At 25.8% G+C, this 14,181-nt stretch overlaps 1 protein-coding gene across 1 annotated transcript; it reads right to left on the bottom strand.

The window, feature by feature from the left end:
* Positions 1–4,293: 4,293 nt before the first annotated feature.
* Positions 4,294–14,170, bottom strand: LOC122508579 (claspin). The gene is made up of 11 exons (XM_043622009.1): positions 13,895–14,170; positions 12,299–13,076; positions 12,018–12,134; positions 11,788–11,904; positions 10,608–10,736; positions 10,088–10,296; positions 8,727–9,838; positions 7,326–7,486; positions 4,950–7,010; positions 4,666–4,866; positions 4,294–4,480 (listed from the first exon to the last, which is right to left on the bottom strand). The coding sequence occupies exons 1-11, from the start codon at positions 14,026–14,028 to the stop codon at positions 4,385–4,387; spliced, it is 5,115 nt and encodes a 1,704-aa protein (XP_043477944.1). The 5' UTR covers positions 14,029–14,170; the 3' UTR covers positions 4,294–4,384.
* Between the last annotated feature and the right edge of the window lie 11 nt (positions 14,171–14,181).

The following is a 14,181-nucleotide window of genomic DNA, read 5'->3' as shown; positions in this document are numbered from 1 at the left end:
TTCCAAGATTTTTACAAACAATTTTGACAATAATTATATTCCAAGAAAGAATGTTATATTTTACGAAAATAATTGTATTTTATGATCAATTCTATTACAAATTTTTGAAATTTATGAAGCATTTTATCAATTTTTTTTTTAAATAATTGAATTCTCGAGAAAAATTTTATTATTTATAAAAATAATTGATTTCTTGCGAAGAATTTTATTCAAATTTTTTAAAATAATTTAATTCCCATAAAAAATGTATTATTTGTGAAAATAATTGAATTTTAATGAAGAAAATTTGAAAATTTTATTAACTACAATCTTGTAAAGAATTTTGTCAACATTTTTTTAAATAATAGAATTTTGAAAAGAATTTTATTAAAATTTTTCATAATATTTGAATTTTTTGGAACTATTTTTTTTAATTCTCTGAATATAAGTATGGATTTGAATTTTTTTGAGAAATTTCATTGAAAAATTAGAAATAATTGAATTGGTTCGAAGAAATTTGTAAAAAAAATTGATAACTAATTGAATTTCTATGAAATTTTTATTAAAATTTTGTTTAAATAATTGAATTCTTTTGGAAAATGTTATTAAAATAGTAGATAATAAAAATAATTAAAATAATTTCTAAAAAATAGTTTTATCATAGTTTTTCAAGAATTAAGTTATATTTATGAAGAAATTATTTTCAGAAATAGAAGAATGTGAAGGTTTTTTTATTAGAATTCGTGGTAATTTCATAATTCACGAGGCAAACAAAAAAGACTCTAAAATTCTGAATGTTCTTATAAATTCTAAAAATTTAATTTTTTTCAGAACTTTTAATAAACATCCCTAACTTTCATATGATTTCCTTGGCTAATTCTAATTTCCCTGAATTCTCTGATTTACCTGACCTGTGGCAACCCTGTAATATTGAGAAAAAGTGATGGGATGAAAAAAGATAGTATTTGGCGAAGAGAGAAACAGATACAAAATTTAGGATTTTTAGGTTTTTCCAAATCGGTTTCGTGCAGATGTAATTAATCCGGAAGGCGAAGGTACCATTAAGGTTTATTACGACTGTAGTACAAATTTTTCGATGTATTATACTTTTATTGAAGAAAAGCAACTATTATTTTAAGGAATTAAATAAGTAATTTTTGCTATTTGCAATTTTAGGATCTTAAACTTTTTCATTTGTTACTTTTAAGGTTTGAACGTTTTATGAGTTTATATAGTTCTTCTTTTAACTTGAATTTCAAAAAAGTACAATTCACAAAACATCTTTAGATTTAATTCCTAAAAAGTATGCTGTAAGTCTGAACAACTGGAAGGAAGAAACTTATTGTGACTAGTGCGGATTTCGTTCAGTCATCAATTTAGAAAAGTTTTTTTAGAGATTTTTTTTTTTGAAGATTTATTGGATGATTCAAAAGTGGAATATCGAGGAAACATCAATGCTCGACTAAGGTACATGTATTTCACTTGTAGATAATATGGATATTTGTGCGAGTGTTGAAGCAAGAGCTTCAACTTTTTTTTGCCTATATTCGCGGATATAGCTCGAGGCTGTACTTATGCTTTTGCCAGCATGGCACAGGATTCAAGCTGCCGGTATGGGGTGTACTGGTCGTACATATTTGATGCGATTTTAATGTGTCTCTGACTAGTGCGCCTGCACTTCAACCGCATAGTAGAGTTTCTCTGTTGGCAATGTCTCGGTATATGGAGAGAAAGGGACTTGGACGTAACAACTACCATGATGTTCTAATCGGCTTACCCAACAAACCACCACACCCCTTACGTCAACGCCAAAGCTTTTCATTCTTCCACCTCTCGCAGCCCACCCATCCTTCCGCATCACAGAGAGTGAGTGTCTTAAGGATTCCCCTTCTCGTTTATGTATATGGAGAAAAAGGCCATATTACACATTTAAGGATATCAAAAAAATTTTTCCATCTCTAACCCCCTCTTCGGAAAGAGCCAGTACTTTATTAATATGGATAATGGGTTTGTTTAATATTCAAACGAATAGTCTTACTGCCAAATAGAACCCGTATGTAAATATGCTACTTTTTTTACTTCTAAATTCTACGCTAATATTTGCAAAATTTTCATTTAGGTTAAAAATTGATACTTTTTTATTATTATTGTTAATTTTATTAATACTTTTTTAAAAATTATTTTCAGAATTGAGGAACTGTTGAGGAACTTGAATACTTTGGGAAAAGGCGAAACAGAGACAACGGATCTATGAGAATAAGTGATTTCTCCATCACGGAAGCTATTAAAAGATCTTCATACTAGATGATGAATAATAATTTCAATAATTGATAAAAATATTATTGTAAAAAATGAAGAAATCAATTACTCCGAGTCGAAGACTCGGAGTGATATTTTATCATAATTAAGGATGACCGAGTGATAAAATCATTATTTTATATTATAATATAAGAATATTGTTACTATAACTCCTTCAAAATTATTTTCAATTCAATTATTATTTTCTTAAATTTTTAAATAAAATTCTTTTTTAAATCCATTATTTTTGATAATTTTCGAAAAAGTTCTTTGACAATTTTCAAATCTATTTGTTTACAATTCAATTTTACGAAATTTCAATTTATCCAAAATTCTTCAATTAAATTCAAAGATTTTAATTTGAAACTTTTACAAAATTCAAGTCTTTATATAAATTGAAATTATTAGTAACTTCTCCAAAATTCAGTTATTATCTAAAACTTTTACTGAAATTAATTTTTAAATCAATTTCTATTAGAAAGTTCTACGAGAATTCAATTATTTGAATAAAAACCGATAATTTATTAAATAATTGAATATTTCTTAAAATTGAATACTCATAAAGAATTTTATCAACAGATTTTTAAAAAATTGGATTCTTTCGACGAATTTTAATAAAATTTTTAAGAATAATTACATTTTTCGAGGAATTCGATTAAAATTTTATTAAAAAGTAATTGAAATTCTGTCAAAATTGCTTTTAAATTTCAAAAATTATAATAAAATTGATCATAGAATACAATTATTTTTGTAAAATATAACATTCTTCTTTGTATATAATTATTGGCAAGAATTGCTTGTTTATAAAAATCTTTCAAAATCATTCAATTATTTTCATAAATAAGAAAAGCTTATCGCAGAATTTAAATTATTTTCTATACAATTTTAAATAAAATGATAGAAAATTGCATTTATTCTTAAAATTTTCTTTTAAATTCGCCGAAAGAATTCAATTATTTTTAAAAATTTTGACAAAATTCTTCATAAAAATTCAATTTTAAGAAATATTCAATTATTTAATAAATTATTTATTTTTGTATTTAAATAATTGAATTCTCGAAAAATTTGAAATTATAATTTGAGTATTAAAAGCATTATAGCGTGAATTTTTAGAAACAATTGAAGTTTGAAAAAAGTTTAAAATTAAAATCTTTGAATTTATAGTTAAAATATTTTTATGATATATAATAATGATTTTATGACACGAAAAAAGCGATCACTCCGAGTCGAAGACTCGGTCGGTTTCTTCGTGTTTTATAATAATATTTTCATAAGTTATTGAATTTCAGAATAGGTTTGTTCTATTCGATAATCTTAATTCCTATGTCAAATTTGGTTCATTATTTTAGCGCAAAAACGTATTATTAAAAAAAATGACAGTTATTTGAAAATCACCCATATGTATTATAGGTTATAAATTTTTTTAAATTATTCATCATCTAGTATGAAGATCTTTTAATCTTCCGTGATTGATAAATCACTATTCTAATAAATCCGTTCTGTTTGTTTCGTCCTTTTCCCAAAGTATTCAAGTTCCTCAACAGTTCCTCAATTCTGAAAATAATTTTGAAAAAAGTATTAATAAAATTAACAATAATAAAAAAAAGTATCGTTTAAGCCTAAATGAAAATTTTTGCAAATATTAGCATAGAATTTAGAAGTAAAAAAAATGTTTAATTTATGCAAATATACTTGTGTTTATAATTAAATGACCCACCTTTGTCATGACGCCGCACGTTTATATAGATCACAAAGCAGGAAGAACAATTGCCGTAGGCCAGGATGTGCATTATTGGATAGAATTACATTAAACATAAACCCCTGCCATACGTAGGCAAATGATTTCACTTTTTTTTTATAATAACTCGAGTATCGAGTATTTTCAACCAATAAGCAGTAATATAAACATTAGTTTGTTTATTTTAACATAATTATTATTGATATTATCAATATTTTAATTTAAAAAGAAAAGAATACAATAATATTTTTTGAAAATAATAATATAAACTAAAAATATATAAATCAAATTCGTTATTTATAAAACATATATACAATCTCTTTTATCAATTTAAAACCCGGGAATTAAATAACATTTTTACACTCGATGTTAACTGAATAATTTTTTACCAGTCGATTCTGAGTTAACTTTCATTTTCTTAAGCGATTTTGGTGTTGAATCCGATGTCGATGTCCGTTTTCGGGACTGTAAATTTTAGAAAATTATTATTATTCCCCAATTTGAAATTTTTTGGTTAGTTTTGAATTTTTTTATAAATATTTACTATTTTTTTATTTTAGAAATTTTTATTTTTAAAAATAGAACTTTTTTTCGTTTTTGTAAATTTTACTTTTTCAAGAAAGAAATATAATTTTTTTTATTTTATTTACCATTCTCGTCGACGTTGACGGTGAAGATTCATCTTCGTCTTGAATTTTTTCAGCGTCCTTAACCGAGGGACTTATGTGTTCAAAAACAAATCTCCGCCCGTTTAATGGAGCACGAATCACCTTATCTTTTTCATCGATAATGGATGCTATTCTGGCCAGAGTCGCATCACCGCGAGCGAGGAATGAGCCACGTATTGGAAGCTGAAAAATAAAACAGATCGTAAGTTGAAAATTTGTTTTTTTACAGACCAAAAAAAAAATTACCGATTGCAAATTTTTTTTACCTTCGTCGATGGTGATTTATTAAGTATCGATTTTTCCAAAAGACTGGGAATAATACTCGGTGCCAATGGTTTCTTTGCCTTCGTAACTGCGATACTTTCACTCTCACTGGTGAGACTATCATTCTTGACGATTGTATTAACAACTTTCAATCCATATTTAAAAATTTCGCTATCATTAAAATCATCATTTGTATTATCATCAAGTGAATCGATATTTTGTTTTTGAAGAAATTTCTCCTTTTCATAGCGATGCTTACGCAGCTCCAATTCACTTTGCTCATCGAGAATGTCATCAACTAATTCACCATCGTTTGCCTGCGCTCCAGCAGTTTCACCCCATGTTAAATTGTCAATATTCTTCCAGCGAAATTTACGCTCACGACCCGCTCCATCAGTGTGGAGGTCGCCGTCCTCGAAGAGCATATCCTGCAATAGTCGCACTTCACGCTGATCGTCGTCCTGCACTTGTCGGGCGTGTATTTTACCCAATTGATTGCGAACTTGATCCTCGTCAAATTCATCATCGTCGCCCGCTTCTTTTTCCAATTTGTCCAAGTCCTTCTCGTCCTCATCCTCCGAGCCCCATTCACTTTCGCTCAATTCCGCCTCGGCGTCGAAGAATTTCTTCGCCACGTGTTGTCCGATTTCGCCTTTTGGAATTAGGACTTCGTTCTCTTCGGAGTCGTAGTCGACGATCGCTTCTTCCTCGTTCTCTATGTCGGATTCTTCTTCTTCTTCGTCTTCGTCTTCGCCTTCGCCTTCTTCTTCATCATCAGACAAAACTAATTTGGTGATTTTCTTTTTTTTCGCTTCCTCCTTTTCGTCATCATCATCATCCGAAAAAACGATACGTAGGATTTTTTTTCTCTCCTGTATTTTAGCGTTTTTCTCCGCGCTTTCTAATTTCGGACTTTTCGACGTCTCATCGAGTGTTAGTTTCATGTCCTGGGAATTGTCATCAATTTCAGAGGCGAAACTTCCGGAGCAAAGTTCCAAGAGTTGGGATTCGGTGACTTTTGGATTTGTCAGTGGATTCATTAGTGGTTTGATTAAAGACGATGAAGGTTGATCGTTAGCAGTTGAGGCAAAATTACCAGAGCATAGATCCATAAGTTCGTCATCATTGATGGAATTTGTAAGTGGTGTGGCGAATAATTTCTTTGGGAAATTTTCCTTTTGGGTTGAAGGTGATTCGACATTGCTGAGTAGTTCTGGGGACAATTGCTTTTGGAAAATTGACAATTGAGTTGTTGGTGTGATTAAATTTGAATGCTTTTGTGTTGATTGTGTTTGACTTTCTGAATCGTCGTCTTTCATGGGATTTAATTCAATTGGACTTGAAAAGTCGTCGTTGTCGTCGTCGCCGCCGCTCAAATCGTCAAACATATCGACGTCTGTTTTTGTCCGTTGGAATTTAGAGGTGATTTTTGGGGGATTTTTTGTTTCTTCTGAATCGGATTGATCGGAATCGTCTTGAAACGCGGTGGTGATGCGTCGTAGTTTCTTCGGTTGACTGTCGTTCTCGTTTTCTTCGTCAGAATTTTTTAAATCTTCTGCTTCTTCCTCATCGTCTCCTTTTTCTCCTTCCTCTTCTTCTTCTTTTTCTTTTTCTTCTGCCTCTATTTCTTCTGCTTCTTCTTCCTCCTCTTCTTTTTCCTCTTCGTCTTCTTCTTCATTTTCTTCTTCTTCTTCTTCTTTTTCTTCCTCCTCATCATCATCAAACCGATTCTCCTCGTCACTGACCTCAGCCTCATCGTCAGCAAACTCGAATTTTGACTTTTTCGTCTCCTTCAAGATGACATCATTCTCCTCGGGTTCACTCTCCGCACTCTCCTCGTCGTCAATTTCCCCCTTCTCATTATCTTTATCCTCGGGTTCCATTTCTTCATCGTCAAATTCCCCCTCGAACAATTTTGACGCCTCTTCCTCCTTTTGACGCCATTCCTCGTTTCTCTTGTTGAATATCTGCTGCTGCAATTGCTCACGTAGTTGATATAATTTCGCTCCTGGTTTATTTAACTCCGACTCCTCGGTTGGCTTCGAATTTGTATACGGAAGAATCTAAAAAAATTCAAGTTACTATTTTCATACTTAAGAATAAAATAATTGTCTCGTAGTTAAGTGGTCAACGTGCAGGTCTAGAATAAGTAGGGTCGTGGGTTCGATTCCCGCGATGGGTGTCAAGATATTTTTTATTATTACTACTAGCAAATATAGTTTAAATAATAGTTTAATAATTATATAGTTTAATAAATATTTAAATAGTAGTAATGATAGTAAAAAAATAATAAAAATAGTAAATTTTTAGTAATTTTAGTAAATTTTTCAAAAAATGTTTGCGCTTAAAAAAATAGAAATAAGAGGATTCTACTGTACCTGTTCGGTAATTTTCAAACCCTCGGGTGTTACTTCCGTGTGAATGATTTTAACATCCGAACTTTCCTCAATTTTGTGAGTGTTTGAATGGCGCATAAATCTGTCGACTAAATTTTTAACACCCTTGTGATCTTTCTCCTCAGATAATTCAATTGTCGTTCCTGTAGAAATCGAAAAAATTAATTGATATATATTTATTTCTAATTTAATAATAATCTATAATAATAATCGTTGTATTCCGGTAATTAATGAAATTCTAATTAATGCTTTAAAGTTTAAAAAATACCAAAAATTAATTAATTATTATTTTTTATGTATTTTATTTTATAATTTTGAATTTGAAATAATAATTGAATTTTTAAAATGTTTATCCAAATTTTTGGAAATAATTAAATTTCTTGAGAAAAAAATTAAGTTTCTTTTCTCTTTCATTTAAAATTTTGAATTTGAAATAATAATTGAATTTTTATAAAGAAATTTATCTTTTTTCAAAATAATAAAAATTTTTTGATTTTTTTAAAAATTATTAAAACTTTTTAAATTAAATGCCTGTGAAGAATTTGATTAATTATGAAAATAATTCAATTCTTATAAATAATTTTATCAAAATTTTTTAAAGTAATTAAATTTCTGTGAAAAATTTTATTAAAATTATTAAAAATTAAATTAAATTCTTGAGAAATATTTGATAAATTATGTAAATCATTGAAATCTTGCCAAGAATTTTAATTAAAATTTTCGAAAATATTTAAATTTTTTCGATGAATTTAATTAAAATTGTTTTGAAAATATTTCAATTCTCGTAAAGAATGAAATCAAAATTTTTCAAACTAATCATTAAATATTTGCGAAGAACATTATAATTAACATTTTTTTTAAATAACTGAATTCTTTTGCAAAATGTTATTATAATTATAAAAATAATTGAATCTTGGTAAGAATTTTATCAAAATTTTTGAAAATAATTGGAATTTTGTCAAGAATTTTATTAAAAATGTTTGAAAATAATTGAATTCTGGAGAAGAATTTTAATAATTATAAAGATAATTGAAATTATGACGAGAATTTGTTTTTAATTTTTGAAACATAATAAATTGAATTTTTGCAAAGAATTTTATTACTTTTGAAAATAATTGAATTTTTTCGAGGAATTTAATTAAAATTGTATTGCAAATATTTCAAATTCTCTTAAAGAATTTAATTAAAATTTTTCAAAATAGGAATTGAATTTTTGCGAAGAATTTTATCAAATTTTTTAAAAACAATTGAATTCTTTTGAGAAATTTTTTTTTTTTATAAAAAAATGTTTACAATTATTTTCAAAAACCTTTTGAAAAAGAGAAAGAAAATTCATTTCAACTATAGTTTAGAATTTAAGAAAAAAAAATACTAAATTCCCACCTGGCGATCCTTGTAGTGTTGGTGTAACATTAAGAAATCGGGACAAAAGTTCTTCTTTAATCAAATTTTTTTTAATAATTCTATCCTCCTCGCTTGGCGGCGGTAAACCGAGAACGTGTCCTCTTAAAATTACATCATCAAGTTCTTCATCTTCCGTTTTTTCTTTCTCAGCAATCGAAGAAGGAGAATCTAACAAAATCGAATCATCAACTAAATTGTCCTCAAAACCAGAATTCGAATCATTTAACGAATCATTCAACAAATTCGAATCAATCACAGTTTTTGAATTAGTCTCACAATTTGAATCAATTATTGATTTTGAATTAGTCTCACAATTTGAATCAATCTCCGATTTTGAATTAGTCGAAGTCTTTGAATTAGTTGAACAATTTCCTTGAATTGGGAGATTTTCATCAATTAAAATTGAATTTGAAGGACATGAATTTTCACTTGTTTGGGAATTTTTATTTTCCGAAATTTCATCGTCTTTCATTGAATTTTGTGATTTTAATTCAATCGGAATTTGTTTTCTTGGGAATTCAAGATCTTTGATATTTAATTCGGTGTCAAAGTCATTAACAGAAAATTGTAATTCAAAATCATTTGTATCAATTTCCATTGATTCTGAATTATTATCATTTGTATTTTTTATTTTCTCCTCATCGCCATCAGGTTTTTTAGAATTTTCCCCATTTTCCGTTTCGTTAGCGAATAATTTTCGTGTCACGTGAGAAATATTTTCATTGACATTGGATTTTGGTGAATTTTCTTCATTTTCATCGGAAGGAATTTCATTTTCTTTTTCATTATCATTTTCCATTTCAATAGCATTTATGTTTTCGTTTTCTTTACTTTTTTCGTTAAAATCAAAATTTTTTGTTTCTTCTGTTTTGTTGGTAAGGTTTAAATTTTTGTTGTTTTCGATATTTTCTGTTTCATTGTTTTCGAGTTGATTTTCATTCATTATGATTGAAGGGGGGAAAAGGTCACAATCCATTGGAGTGTTTTCGTTGATTTTCTCTGAATTTTCCATAGTTTCTTCGGTTTCATCCTCTGAATCGGAGGATTTGTAAAATTCCTCGGCTTCTTTTTCTTTTTCCTCGACGGCTTTTCTGATGAAAAAAAAACGAAAATTAATTAAATATTGAAAATTTTTTAATTTTAAATTGAATTAAAATTAAATTTTAATTTTTTAAAGTAAAACGTTAAATTAATTAAAAGTTTTTGATTTACAAAATTTTAAATGAATGTAAATAAAGAAAAAATAGATTTATTAATACAAATAATAAATTAAAATAAAATGAATATAAATAATAAAAAAAAAGGTTTGCAAATTTTTTTTCTGCATATAATTAACTTACATAATAATGTCATCGAACATTTTTACTTTTGCCGCCGTTGTCAATGTTTTTGGTAGAGCTGCAGTGATTTTTTTTCGATTAAGAAATTCTTGAAGGGTTCGTTGTTTCGGTCGATGATAGGGAAGAGAAATTTCCGATTCTCTCACTAGTCTTTGTGATTCGCTGTAAATTTGTTGCATCGCCGCATCTTTCGAGGCTCTCACTGTTCCCTAAAAGAATTACAGAATTACGAAAAAAAATATTTTAAAATTAAAACAGCATGAAATTTTATTTTGGTAAAAAAATAAATAAAACGAAAAATTGGAAAATATTTTCAATATTTGAATATATATTTTTTTTAAATTGAAATATTCAATAAACAAAGGTACAAAGAAATAAAAAAAATTAAATTAAAAGAAATATTTTGAATTTAAGTTATTTGCATTATTCGTTTTCAAAATATTTTTCAATTACCTTTTGATTTATATTAATTATTAAAATTTACACACAAACATTATTGATTAATTTATAGAAAAAATACCTTTCTCTTTTTTTCCTGTACTTTTTCTGCTTTATTTTCATGGTTTTCAGTCGAATATTCTTTGTTACTTGAATTGCCATCGGAGTCAGAATTATCGGAATCGATTAAATCTTTCCTTGCTTTTGAAACCTGCAATTTTTAAACAAATTTGATTATAAAAATACAAAATATTGAATTAATTTGAAAAATTTTGATAAAATTATTTATGAAAATTGAATTATTTTCATTATTAATCGAATTTTTCGCTGGAATTTAATTTAAAGAGTTTTAATGATCTTTTTCGCCAAAATTTACTTATTTTGAAAAATTTCAATAAAATTTCTCTAAAGAATTCAATTATTTTGAAAAATTTGATAAAATTCTTCGCCGAAATTCAATTATTTTAAAAAATTTTAATTAAATTCTTTACGAGAATTGAAATATTTTCAATACAATTTTAATTAAAATCCTGGCAAAAATCCAATTATTTTCAAAAATTTTAATAAAATTCTTCGCAGGAATTGAATTATTATTTGTAATACAATTTCAATCAAATTTTTCAAAAGAATTCAATTATTTTTACAAAATTGGATAAAATTCTTCTCAAAAATTTAATTATGTATTTTGAAAAATTTTGATTAAATTCTTTACGAGAATTGAAATATTTTCAATACAATTCTAATTAAATTCCTCGAAAAAATTCAATTATTTTTGAAAATTTTAATTAAATTCTTTATAAGAACAAAATTTAATTCTTTTCCTAAAGAATAAAATTGTTAACAGAATTTCAATTATTCTGAAAAATTTTGGTAAAATTTCTTAGAAAAATTAATTTATTTTGAATACAATTTGAATAAAATTTTTACCAAGATTTAAATTACTTTTACAACTAATATCAATTATTTTTATAATCAGTAACATTTCGCAAAAAAATTCTTTAAAAAAATATAATTATTATTTCAAATTCAAAATTATAAAACAATTTGATTTAATTAATTTTTGGTATTTTTTAAACTTGAAAGCATTAAATTAGAATTTCATTATTTTAAAAAAGTAATAAACTTTTTTGATTTTTAAGTCCGTTGATACTAGGTAAATAAAATTGAACTAAAAAAATAATAAATAAATTTTAAATAATAATAATTATAAAAAAATGCTAATAATAAAGAATAAATTAAGTAGAAATACCATAAAAAAATACCTTTTTCGAATTTTTGCTCTTCTTACTAAATTTTTCATCATTCTCATCGTCTGACGATTTTTTTGACTCACTTTCAGAATCAGAATCCAATAAAGACTTTTTTTTCTCCTTTATCACCTAGAAAAATAAAATTAAATTGAATTTTCTTAAAAAACAAATTTTTTTAATAAAAAAAAATAATTAAAATAACTATTTGACATAAAATAAAAAAAAGAAACAAATAAAAATACCTTTTTCGAATTTCTTCTCTTCTCACCGAATTTTTCATCATTCTCATCATCTGACGATTTTCTTGACCCACTTTCAGAATCAGAATCCAATAAAGACTTTTTTTTCTCCTTTATCACCTGGAAAAATAAAAAAATTAGATTTTCGTCAATTTTTTAATTAAAAAAAACAATTACAATTACTATTTGTCATAATTATTTAAAAAAAAACAAATAAAAATTATTTTTTTTTGCGCCCGTGAATTTGAATGAATAAATAAAATTCGAAGAAAAAACAAACTTACGGATTTTTTTTTCGCAATACTCTTACTCGAATTACTATCAACATCATCATCGGAATCGGAATCAAAAATTTTTGTTAATCTAGATTTCGATTTTATTTCTGAATTTGAATTTATTGACAATTCAGAGACAGAATTTGTCTCATCATTAGTCGACTTTTTCGAAATGAAAATATCATTATCATCCTCTGAATCGCTATCAATGAGGGTAAATCTTTTTCCACTCGTTTGCGACGATTTTCTATTTGATTTAAAATTTTGAAAATTATCATCATCTTCATCGTCATCGTCGTTGTCGTTATTTTTATTCAATTCAAGATGATTTTTTTCGTTTTCTTCAATTTTCTCATCGTTATTTTCTGTTTCTTGGGAATCCTTTGGATTCTTTTCAGAATCTTGTGAATTTTCTTCATTTTCTCGAATTTTCGACATACTTTCTTTCTCGTGGGATAATTTTGGTGGAGACAGTGAATTTTCTTTGCTTTCTTGAATTTTTCCGTTGTTTTCATTATCGTTGGATAATTTTGTTGTATCCTGTGAATTTTTATGAATATTTTCATTATTTTTATTTTCGTCGTTCAATTTTTGAGATTTCAATGAATTTTCTGGTATTTTTTCGTTAGTTTCATTTTCAGAGACTAAATTTGTTTCATCGTTCGTCGGCTTTTTTGAATTTATTTCTAGGCTTTCGCTAAAATTATCACTTTTAGGTGAATCTAATTTTTCACTGTTTTTCTTGCTGTTATTTTCTTCTTTATTCTTTTTTTCATTGCTTTCCGAACTGTGGGACAAAAAAAGTAATTATAATTATTTATTTTTTAATTCAATTATTTTCTAAAATTTTAATAAATATTCTTTGAAAAAATTCAATTATATTTATAAATAGTAAATTTTTTTTACAAATATTCAATTATTTTTAATACAATTTTAATAAAATTTCCTGAAAGAATTCAATTTTTTTTTAATTTTCAATAATATTTTTAGAAAAAATTCAATTATTTTCTAAAATTTTAATATATTCTTCGAAACAATTCAATTATTTTCCATAAAATTTCACGAAAGAATTCAATTTTTTTTTCTTAATCAATTTTTCAGAAGAATTCAATTAAGTATTTTCTAAAATTTTAATAAAATTCAATAATTACATGTTTTATTTCAATTATTAACAAACACGATTATTCTATAAAAACTTGAAAGAAATTATTCATAAAATTCAATTATTTTCAAAATTTTTAATTAAAATTATTAAAAAAAAAACACAATTATTTTTAAAAAATTCAAAGAAATTCTTTAAAAAGAATTTAATATTAGAATTTTTTTAAAATTTACCAAATTTCTTCTCGAGAATTCAATTATTTTCCTAAATAATAATATTCTTCGCAGGAATTCAATTATTATCGAATATTTTGATAAAATATTTAAATAGAAAAATTATTAAAAAATTTGTCTTCAAGAAACACAAAAAAAATAATAAAATTTTATAAATGATATGAATACAAAAATAAATAAATTCGACAGAAAAACAATTAATTAAATGCATAAATATAAATAAAAGAAAAAAATAATAAATACAGAAACAAATAAATAAAATTTACTGACCTTTCTTCCGATGGCAGTGAAACATCATTATTAGTATCCGAGAAATTCAACGTAATTTCATCAGTTTCGTCCTCAGATAATAACAAATTCTCACTTGTAGTTTCACTTTCAATTGAAGCAGTAACTGACGTCATTATTTTTTCTTTAAATAATAAAATAATTCAGAACTGTACGTTATTTAAAACTATTATTTTTTTGTTAAAACACTCCTAGTGGAATATAAACACGTCGAACACGTCTTTTTGTGACATGTCAAACAAAAAGAGAGGTTATGTTTCATGTTCTCG

The sequence above is a fragment of the Leptopilina heterotoma genome, unplaced genomic scaffold, assembly GCF_015476425.1.
Source record: "Leptopilina heterotoma isolate Lh14 unplaced genomic scaffold, ASM1547642v1 Lhet_55, whole genome shotgun sequence".
In the NCBI taxonomy this organism is placed as follows: Eukaryota; Metazoa; Arthropoda; class Insecta; order Hymenoptera; family Figitidae; genus Leptopilina; species Leptopilina heterotoma.
The sequence above is the reverse complement of the archived record's forward strand: the minus strand, read 5'-3'. Positions and strand labels throughout refer to the sequence as shown.

Bases quoted from the DNA above. Each gene is read 5' to 3' on its own strand.
- LOC122508579 (XM_043622009.1), bottom strand. From the start codon at position 14,028: ATGACGTCAGTTACTGCTTCAATTGAAAGTGAAACTACAAGTGAGAAT. The intron at 12,135-12,298 runs GTAAGTTTGTTT...TTATTTTTCCAG, and splicing joins GTATTGCGAAAAAAAAATCC to GTGATAAAGGAGAAAAAAAA. The intron at 10,297-10,607 runs GTATTTTTTCTA...TAATTCTTTTAG, and splicing joins TACAGGAAAAAAAGAGAAAG to GGAACAGTGAGAGCCTCGAA.